Genomic DNA, 10,504 nt, shown 5'->3' with positions numbered 1-10,504 from the left:
GTCCCCAACGGGTTCCTCAAGAGGTTCCTCAACCCCGTGGCCTCCACAACCTCCTCAAGATGTCCCCAAACTTGTCCCAGTGTCCCCAAAGACGTCCCCAACGGGTTCCTCAATTGGTTCCTCACCCCTGTGGCCTCCACGACCTCCTCGGGCATCCCCAAAGCCGTCCCCAACCCCGACCCCGGCCTCCACCACCTCCCCCGGCCTCCACCACCTCCTTGACCTCCCCCCTTGTCCCCTGTGTCCCCCCCCGCAGGTGCCGGCCCCCTCCTGGTCTCCCTGGCGGCCTCCTGCGCCACCCCGGAGTGCCTCCACAGCGCCGCCCGCGCCCTCCGCATCCTGGCCTCCGCCCCGGCCTCCCGCCTCGCCCTGGGCCGCGCCGGCGCCGTCCGCGCCCTCGCCGCCCGCCTGGCCTCCCTCGGCCCCGGCCACCCGGCCTCCGCCTCGGTGGCCCGGGCCTTGCGCGGCCTCACCGAGCCGCCGGCCTCCGCCGAGGCCGCCGGCGAGCTGGCGCCGGCCTTCGCCGCCTTGGCCTCCCTGGCCTCCCACCCCAAACGCCGCCGCCGCCACCCGGCCCTGGGCGCCATCGCCAACGCCTGCGCCCGCGCCCACCTCCGCCCGGCCCTGGGGGCCGCCGGGGCGGTGGAGGCCGTGACGGCCGAGGTGGAGGCCGCGACGGCGGAGGTGGCGGCCTCGGCGGAGGCCGGCGGCGGCGGCCTCCGCCTCCACCCGGCCTCGTCCGGCGCCGCCGTGCGGGCCCTCTGCCTCCTGTGCCGCGAGGCCGTCAACCGGGCCCGGGTGCGGGAGGCCGGCGGCCTGGCCGTCCTCCTGAGGCTCCTGGCGGAGGCCGGCCCGTGGAGGCCGCGCGTCCTCCTGGCCCTGGCGGCCTTCTCCTACGACCAGGAGGCCCTGGAGGCCCTGGAGGCCCTGGGCTTGGCGCCGCTGCTGGCGGAGGTCCTGCGGGGCCGGGCGGAGGCGGCGGCGGAGGCCCGGGGAGGCCGGGAGGCCGGAGGGGAGGACGCGGAGGCCGCCTCCTGCGACGTCCCCCCGCGAAGGCCCCGCAGCCTCCAACCGCGACGGGGCGGCCGCCGGGAGCCGCAGGGGGCTCAAGTGAGTCCGGGGTGGGGGGGTTTGGGGGGGTTTTGGGGTTTTGGGAGGCCGCTGGGAGGATTTGGGATGGTTTGGAGGCCGGTTTTGGAGGCCGCTGGGGGGATTTGGGACGATTTGGAGGCCGTTTGGGGTCTTTGGGCCGTTTTGGGAGGTCCTTTGGGGTTTTGGGGACATTTTGGGGGGCGTTTGGGGGGTTTTGGGGTCTTTTGGGGTTTTGGGAGGCCGTCTGGGGTCTTTGGGATGGTTTGGGAGGTCCTTTTGGGGTTTTGGAGGCCGCTGGGGGGCTTTGGGATGGTTTGGAGGCCGGTTTTGGGTTTTGGAGGCCACTGGGGGGATTTGGGACGTTTTGGGGGGCCAGTGGGGGTTTTGGGGGGGGTTTTGGGGGTCTTTTGGGATTTTGGGAGGCCGGTTTTGGGTTGCGGAGGCCTCTTGGGGGTTTTGGAGGCCCTTTGGGTTCTTCGGGAGGTTTTGGAGGCCGCCGGGGGGCCGCGGGAGGTCTCTCGGAGCCCTCGGGACCTCCTTGGGGCGGGTTTTTTTGAGGTCTTCGGGGTCCTTCCGAGGCCTCGCGGGGCCTTCGGGAGGTCTTCGAGACCTTTTTCGGGGCCTCCTGGGCCTCCTCAAGGCTCCTAATCCCATTTCTGAGATCTTTGAGACCTCCTGGAGGCCGTTTAGGACATTTTTGGGGCCTCCACAGCCTCCTTGAGGTCCCCAGACCCTTTTTTGAGATCCCTGAGACCTCCGGGAGGTTCTTCGAGACCTTTTTTGGGGCCTCCAGAACCTTTTTGAGGTTTTTGAGCCCTTTTTTGAGATCTTTGAGACCCCCTGGAGGCCGTTTAGGACATTTTTGGGGCCTCCACAGCCTCCTCGAGGCCCCCAATCCCTTTTTTGAGTTCTTTGGGACCTCCAGGAGGTTCTTCAAGACCTTTTTTGGGTGCTCCAGAACCTTTTTGAGGTTTTTGAGCCCTTTTTTGAGATCTTTGGGACCTCCTGGAGGCCCTTTAGGACATTTTTGGGGCCTCCACAGCCTCCTCGAGGCCCCCAATCCCTTTTTTGAGATCCTTGTGACCTCCACGAGCCCCTTCAAGACGTTTTTTGGGGCCTCCAGAGCCTCTTTGAGGATTTCGAGCCCTATTTTGGGATCTTTGAGCCCTCCTGGAGGCCGTTTAGGACATCTTTTGGGGCCTCCACAGCCTCCTCGAGGCCCCCAATCCCTTTTTTGAGATCTTTAAGACCTCCACGAGCCCCTTGGAGACATTTTTTTGGGTCCTCCAGAGCCTTTTTGAGGTTCCTGAGCCCTTTTTTGAGATCTTTGAGACCTCCTGGAGGCCCTTTAGGACATTTTTTGGGGCCTCCACAGCCTCCATTAGGTTCCTGAGCCCTTTTTTGGGATCTTTAAGACCTCCTGGAGGCCCTTTGAGACCTTTTTTGGGTCCTCCAGAGCCTCTTTGAGGCTTTCGAGCCCTATTTTGGGATCTTTGAGACCTCCTGGAGGCCGTTTAGGACATTTTTTGGGGCCTCCACAGCCTCCTCGAGGACCCCAAACCCTTTTTTGAGTTCTTTGGGACCTCCAGGAGGTTCTTCAAGGCCTTTTTTGGGTCCTCCAGAACCTTTTTGAGGTTTTTGAGCCCTATTTTGAGATCTTTGAGACCTCCTGGAGGCCGTTTAGAACAATTTTTGGGGCCTCCACAGCCTCCTCGAGGCCCCCAATCCCTTTTTTGAGATCTTTGTGACCTCCACGAGCCCCTTCAAGATGTTTTTTGGGGCCTCCAGAACCTTTTTGAGGATTTTGAGCCCTATTTTGGGATCTTTGAGCCCTCCAGGAGGCCCTTTAAGACCTTTTTTGGGGCCTCCTCAGACTCTTTGAGGATTTCGAGCCCTATTTTGGGATCTTTGAGACCTCCTGGAGGCCCTTTAGGACATTTTTGGGGCCTCCACAGCCTCCTCGAGGCCCCCAGACCCTTTTTTGAGATCCTTGAGACCTCCAGGAGGTTCTTCAAGACCTTTTTTGGGGCCTCCAGAACCTTTTTGAGGTTTTTGAGCCCTATTTTGGGATCTTTGAGCCCTCCTGGAGGCCGTTTAGGACATTTTTGGGGCCTCCACAGCCTCCTCGAGGTTTCTGAGCCCTATTTTGAGATCTTTGGGACCTCCTGGAGGCCCTTTAGGACATCTTTTGGGGCCTCCACAGCCTCCTCGAGGCCCCCAATCCCTTTTTTGAGATCTTTTGAGACCTCCACGAGCCCCTTGGAGACATTTTTTGGGTCCTCCAGAGCCTTTTTGAGGTTTTTGAGCCTTTTTTTGAGATTTTTGAGACCTCCTGGAGGCCGTTTAGGACATCTTTTGGGCCCTCCACAGCCTCCTCGAGGCCCCCAACCTCTCTTTTAGCGCCTCGAAGCCCCCCTTTTGTCCCGTCCCCCCCCCCCATATCTCACCCCTCTTCTCTCCCCCCCCCCCCTTTACAGGTCCTGGCTCCTCTCGGAATCCCTCTCCCCGCCTCCCTCCCCGCCCCGGCCTCCGCCCCGGCCTCCCCTCTCCCCCCGCCGGCCTCCCTTACCCCCTTTGGGGGCCCTGGCCCTCCCCAGGGGGGTCGCGTAGAGGGCGACCCCTGGCTCCCGAAACCCCCACGCTCTCCTCCTCCTGTCCCGCTTGGCCTCCGGCCCCGAACCCAGCCTCTCCTTGGCCTCCGGCCTCGTCGTCTCCGGCCTCCTCCGCTACCTCACGGGGGTCCCGGCCCCGGCCCCCCGAGCCGTGAGGTTGCTGCAGCGCCTCGCCGGGCACCCCGCTTTTTTGGGGGCGCTGGTCCGCCACTACGTCCCCTCGCTGCTCAGGACCTGGCTGGTGCTGGGCTTGGAGCCCGAAGAGGCCCGGGAGGTCGCTCAAGGCGGAGGCTGGAAGGAGGAGGAGGAGGAGGAGGAGGAGAAGGAAGATGGAGGCCGGAGGGAGAGGCTGAAGGAGCTCGGTGAGTTTTGGGGGGGGTTGCGGGGGTTTTTTTTTTTTTGAGGGGATTTGGGGGTTTTTTTTGGGGGTGGAGGACAAGGAGGAGGAGGTTGAGGCTGGAGGGGGTGGAGGCTGGAAGGAGGAGGAGGAGGAGGAGGAGGAGGATGGAGGCCGGAGGGAGAGGCTGAAGGAGCTGGTTGAGGTTTTTTGGGGTTTTTGGGGTGGTTTAGGGTTTTTTGGGGGTTTTGAGGGGATTTGGGGTCTTTTTGGGGGTGGAGGACAAGGAGGAGGAGGTGGAGGCTGGAAGGAGGAGGAGGAGGAGGAGGATGGAGGCCGGAGGGAGAGGCTGAAGGAGCTGGGCGAGGTTTTTTGGGGTTTTTTGGGTGGTTTAGGGTTTTTTGGGGGGTTTTGAGGGGATTTGGGGTCTTTTTGGGGGTGGAGGACAAGGAGGAGGAGGTGGAGGCTGGAAGGAGGAGGAGGAGGAGGAGGATGGAGAGGAAGGAGGGAGAGGCTGAAGGAGCTGGGCGAGGTTTTGGGGCGTTTTGGGGGTGTTTTGGGGGTTTTGGAGGGGATTTGGGGTCTTTTTTGGGGTGGAGGAGAGACGAGGAGGAGGAGGAGGAGGAAGAGGAGGAGGTTGAGGCTGGAGGGGGGTAGAGGCTGGAAGGAGGAGGAGGAGGAGGAGGAGGATGGAGGAAGGAGGGGAGAGGCTGAAGGAGCTGGGTGAGTTTTGGGGGGTTTTTGGGGTGGTTTTGGGGGTTTTGGAGGGGATTTGGGGTGTTTTTTGGGGGTGGAGGACGAGGAGGAGGAGGAAGAGGTTGAGGCTGAAGGGGGTAGAGGCCGGAGGGAGAGAGGAGGATGGAGGCCGAGGGAGAGGCTGAAGGAGCTCGGTGAGTGTTTGGGGGGTTTTGGGGGTGGTTTTGGGGGCTTTGGAGGGGATTTGGGGTCTTTTTTGGGGTGGAGGACGAGGAGGAGGAGGAGGTTGAGGCTGAAGGGGGTGGAGGCCGGAGGGAGGAGGAGGAGGATGGAGGCCGGAGGGAGAGGCTGAAGGAGCTCGGTGAGTTTTGGGTTTTTTTGGGGTGTTTTGGGGGTTTTGGAGGGGATTTGGGGTCTTTTTTGGGGTGGAGGACGAGGAGGAGGAGGTTGAGGCCAAAGGGGGTGGAGGCCGGAGGGAGAGGAGGATGGAGGCCGGAGGGAGAGGCTGAAGGAGCTCGGTGAGTTTTTCTGGGGGGTTTTGGGGTGGTTTTGGGGTTTTGGAGGGGATTTGGGGTCTTTTTTGGGGTGGAGGACGAGGAGGAGGAGGTGGAGGCTGGAAGGAGGAGGAGGAGGAGGAGGATGGAGGAAGGAGGGAGAGGCTGAAGGAGCTGGGCGAGGTTTTGGGGCGTTTTGGGGTGTTTTTGGGGTTTTGGAGGGGATTTGTGGTCTTTTTTGGGGTGGAGGAGGACGAGGAGGAGGACGAGGAGGAAGAGGAGGAGGTTGAGGCTGGAGGGGGGTAGAGGCTGGAAGGAGGAGGAGGAGGAGGAGGAGGATGGAGGAAGGAGGCAGAGGCTGAAGGAGCTCGGTGAGTTTTGGGGGGTTTTTGGGGTGTTTTTGGGATTTTGGAGGGGATTTGGGGTCTTTTTTGGGGTGGAGGAGGACGAGGAGGAGGAAGAGGTTGAGGCTGAAGGGGGTAGAGGCCGGAGGGAGAGGAGGATGGAGGCCGGAGGGAGAGGCTGAAGGAGCTCGGTGAGTTTTGGGGGGGGTTGGGGTTATTTTTTTGAGGGGATTTGGGTTTTTTTGGGGGTGGAGGACGAGGAGGAGGAGGAGGAGGTTGAGGCCAGAGGGGGTAGAGGCCGAAGGGGGTGGAGGCCGGAGGGAGAGGAGGATGGAGGCCGGAGGGAGAGGCTGAAGGAGCTGGGTGAGTTTTGGGGGTTTTTTTGGGGTGGTTTAGGGGTTTTTGGGGGGTTTTGGAGGGGATTTGGGGTCTTTTTTGGGGGGGAGGAGGAGGAGGTTGAGGCCGAAGGGGGTGGAGGCCGGAGGGAGGAGGAGGAGGATGGAGGCCGGAGAGGCTGAAGGAGCTGGGTGAGGTTTTGGGGGGTTTTGGGGTGTTTTTGGGATTTTGGAGGGGATTTGGGGTCTTTTTTGGGGTAGAGGACGAGGAGGAGGAGGAGGTTGAGGCTGAAGGGGGTGGAGGCTGGAGGGAGGAGGAAGAGGAGGAGGAGGAGGATGGAGGAAGGAGGGAGAGGCTGAAGGAGCTCGGTGAGGTTTTTGGGGGGGTTTGGGCTGGTTTAGGGGTTTTTGGAGGGTTTTGGAGGGGATTTGGGGTCTTTTTGGGGGGGAGGAGGAGGAGGTGGAGGCCGAAGGGGGTGGAGGCCGGAGGGAGGAGGAGGAGGATGGAGGCCGGAGAGGCTGAAGGAGCTGGGTGAGGTTTTTGGGGGTGTTTGGGCTGGTTTAGGGGTTTTTGGGGGGTTTTGAGGGGATTTGGGGTTTTGGAGGGGATTTGGGGTCTTTTTTGGGGTGGAGGACGAGGAGGAGGAGGAGGTTGAGGCTGAAGGGGGTGGAGGCCGGAGGGAGGAGGAGGAGGAGGAGGAAGGAGGCTGAAGGAGCTGGGTGAGGTTTTTTGGGGTTTTTGGGGTGGTTTAGGGTTTTTTGGGGGGTTTTGGGGGGGGATTTGGGGTCTTTTTGGGGTGGAGGACGAGGAGGAGGAGGAGGCCGGAGGGCGAGGCCGAAGGAGCTGGGTCGGTTTTTCGGGGCGGTTTCGGGGGGTTTTGGGGTTTGGGGTTTGGTTTTTGGGGTTTTTTTTTTGGGGGGGGGGGTTTGGGGTTTGGTTTTTTTGGAGGGGGATTTGGGGTCGCGGTCCTTTTGGGGTCCTTTTGGGGTCCTTTTGGGGTCCTTTTGGGGTCCTTTTTGGGGTCCTTTTGGGGTCCTTTTGGGGTCCTTTTTGGGGTCCTTTTGGGGTCCTTTTTGGGGTCCTTTTTAGGGTCACCCTCTTGGGGTTTCTTTTGGGTCCTTTTGGGGTCTTTTTTGGGGTTATCCTTTAAGGGTTCTTTTTGGGGTTCCTTTTGGGATTCTTTTGGGGTCCTTTTTGGGGTCCTTTTTGGGGTCCTTTTTCTTTTTTGGGGGGGTCCCTTTTGGGGTTATCCTTTTGGGGTCCTTTTTGAGGTCCCTTTTGTTTTTTGGGGTGTCCTTTTTAGGATTATCCTTTTGGGATTCCTTTTGGGGTCCTTTTTGGGGTCCCTTTTGTTTTTTGGGGGGGTCCTTTTTGGGGTTATCCTTTTGGGGTCCTTTTTGGGGTCCTTTTTGGGGTCCTTTTTGGGGTCCTTTTTTGGGGGGGTTCTTTTTGGGGTTATCCTTTTGGGGTCCTTTTTGGGGTCCTTTTTGGGCTCCTTTTTGGGGTTCTTTTTAGGGTTAGCCTTTCGGGGTCCTTTTTGGGGTCCTTTTTGGGGTCCTTTTTCTTTTTTGGGGGGGTCCCTTTTGGGGTTATCCTTTCGGGGTCCTTTTCGGGGTCCTTTTGCGTTCCCTCGGCCTTCTTCTCGGGGCCCTACCCCCCCCAAACCCCCCCAAACCCCCCATATACCCCCCTAAATCCCCTATATATCTCCCCCCCCCCCCAGGCGAGGGGCTGCTGCGCTCCCTGGGGGGCGGCGGCGGGGGCCCCCTATGGCGTGGGGCTGCTGACCCACATGCTGCGCTGCGGGGCCCCCCCGGCCCGCCTGGCCTGCGCCACCGCCCTGCCGCTGCTCGCCAGGTACTTATGGACCCCATACGGCCCCCCATACGGCCCCTATACGTCCCCTATATGGCCCCGGCCCCTATATGGCCCCTATACGGCCCCTGTGTGGTCCCTGTGTGGTCCCCGGTCCCGGCCCCGTCAACTGCTCGGGGGGGGGGGGGGGGGGGACCTCCTCCATCCCCTATAGTCCCCCCCCGTCCCCTATAGTCCCCCCCAGTCCCCTATATGGCCCCGGCCCCTATATGGCCCCTATGTGGTCCCCGGTCCTGGCCCCGTCACCTGCTCGGGGGGGGGGGGGGGAGGGGGGTTGGCGGTGTCGCAGCCCACCCCAGTCACCTATAGAGGGTCCCCAGTCACCCATAGAGACCCCCCCCGTCCCCTATAGCCCCCCCCAGTCACCCATAGAGACCCCCTCCGTCACCTATAGCCCCCTAGTCACCTATAGAGGGTCCCCGTCACCTATAGAGACCCCCCCCGTCACCTATAGAGGGTCCCCAGTCACCTATAGCCCCCCCCAGTCACCTATAGAGACCCCCTCCATCCCCTATAGTCCCCCCCCGTCCCCTATAGTCCCCCCCCGTCCCCTATAGTCCCCCATACGTCCCCTATACAGCCCCTGTATGGCCCCGGCCCCTATACGGCCCCTGTGTGGTCCCTGTGTGGTCCCCGGTCCCGGCCCCGTCACCTGTGGGGTTTGGGGGTGTCGCCCTGCAGCCCCGGGCGCCTATAGAGGGTCCCGGTCACCTATAGAGACCCCCCCCCGTCCCCTATAGCCCCCCCCGTCACCCATAGAGACCCCCTCCGTCACCTATACCCCCCTAGTCACCTATAGAGGGTCCCCGTCACCTATAGAGACCCCCCCCCGTCACCTATAGAGGGTCCCCAGTCACCTATAGCCCCCCCCAGTCACCTATAGAGATCCCCTCCATCCCCTATAGTCCCCCCCCCGTCCCCTATAGTCCCCCATACGGCCCCTGTATGGCCCCGGCCCCTATATGGCCCCTGTGTGGTCCCCGGTCCCGGCCCCGTCACCTGTGGGGTTTGGGGGTGTCGCCCTGCAGCCCCGGGCGCCTATAGAGGGGCTCCGGTCGCCTATAGAGGGGGGCTCCGGTCGCCTACAGAGGGTCCCAGTCACCCGTAGAGGGCCCGCAGTCACCTATAGGGATCCCCCCCCGCCCCCCGTCACCTATAGCCCACCCCTCCTTCCCCCCCCCGTCGCCTATAGAGGGTCCCGGTCGCCTGTAGAGGGCCCGCAGTCACCTATGGAGATCCCCCCCCCGTCACCTATAGCCTGCCCCCCTTCCCACCCCCGGTCACCTATAGAGACCCCCCCCGTCACCTATAGAGACCCCCCCCGGCCCCTATAGAGACCCCCCCGTCACCTATAGAGACCCCCCCCGTCACCTATAGAAGGTCCCCAGTCACCTATAGACCCCCCCGTCCCCCATAGCCCCCCCAGTCCCCTATAGAGACCCCCCCGTCCCCTATACGCCCCCTACTCACCTATAGGGGGTTCCCAGTCACCTATAGAGCCCCCCCATCCCCTATAGCCCCCCCCCTTCCCCCCCCGTCACCTATAGAGGGTCCCCAGTCACCTATAGACCCCCCCCCGTCCCCCATAGCCCCCCCAGTCCCCTATAGAGACCCCCCCATCCCCTATACCCCCCCCACTTGCCTATAGGGAGTCCCCAGTCACCTATAGAGCCCCCCCCCATCCCCTATAGCCCCCCCCTTCCCCTCCAGTCACCTATAGGGGGTCCCCAGTCACCTATAGAGACCCCCCCGTCCCCTATACCCCCCCCCCAGTCCCCTATAGAGCCCCCCCAGTCACCTATAGGGGGTCCCCAGTCACCTATAGAGCCCACTCCCATCCCCCATAGCCCCCCCCGTCCCCTATAGAGCCCCCCCCAGTCACCTGTAGGGGGGTCCCCAGTCACCTATAGAGCCCCCCGTCCCCTATAGCCCCCCCCAGTCCCCTATAGATGGCCCCCCATCCCCTATAGAGACCCCCCCTTCCCCTATAGCCCCCCCCCCACTCGCCTATAGGGGGTCCCCAGTCACCTATAGAGACCCCCCCCTTCCCCCATAGCCCCCCCAGTCACCTATAGAGACCACCCCTGTGTCCTATAGCCCCCCCCATCACCTATAGAGACCCCCCGTCCCTTATACCCCCCCCCAGTCACCTATAGGGGGTCCCCCAGTCACCTATAGAACCCCCCCCCCCCCCCAGGTCCCCGTCCCCGGCGCGGGCGCTGCTGTGGGGGGGGGGGGGGGCGCGGTGGCCCTGCTGCTGTCGGCAGTGGCCCGTGGGCCCCCCCCGGCCCCCTACGAGCCCCCCCCGGCCTTCGCCCTCTACGCCGCCGACGCCATCGGGCTCCTGCGGGCGCAGCGGGACGGGGACCCGAAGGTGGGCCGGGGGGGGGGGGGGGGTTTTGGGGGAGTTTGGGGGGGTTTGGGGGGTTTTGGGGGCGTTTTGGGGGGCGTTTGGGGGCGTTTTGGGGGGGGTTTGGGGCGTTTTGGGGGAGTTTGGGGGGTTTGGGGACGTTTGGGGGGGGCGTTTGGGGGTGTTTTGGGGGGGGTTTGGGGGGTTTTGGGGGAGTTTGGGGGGTTTTGGGGGCGTTTTGGGGGGCGTTTGGGGGCGTTTTGGGGGGGTTTGGGGCGTTTTGGGGGAGTTTGGGGGGTTTGGGGACGTTTGGGGGGGCGTTTGGGGGTGTTTTGGGGGGGGTTTGGGGGGTTTGGGGACGTTTTGGG

General features: G+C 62.8%; 1 protein-coding gene across 1 annotated transcript; it reads left to right on the top strand.

The window, feature by feature from the left end:
- Positions 1-255: 255 nt before the first annotated feature.
- Positions 256-10,122, top strand: LOC308186752 (uncharacterized protein; the record flags this gene model as incomplete). The annotated part of the gene is made up of 4 exons (XM_080608921.1): positions 256-1,110; positions 3,570-4,066; positions 7,635-7,768; positions 9,984-10,122. Coding segments are annotated over 3 exons (1,416 nt in total), but the record flags the coding sequence as incomplete, so codon positions are not given.
- Between the last annotated feature and the right edge of the window lie 382 nt (positions 10,123-10,504).

Source organism: Anser brachyrhynchus (assembly GCF_964034855.1).
Source record: "Anser brachyrhynchus genome assembly, contig: SCAFFOLD_363, whole genome shotgun sequence".
Taxonomy (NCBI): domain Eukaryota; kingdom Metazoa; phylum Chordata; class Aves; order Anseriformes; family Anatidae; genus Anser; species Anser brachyrhynchus.
Note: the sequence above shows the minus strand (reverse complement) of the source record. Positions and strands in the feature narration are given on the sequence as shown.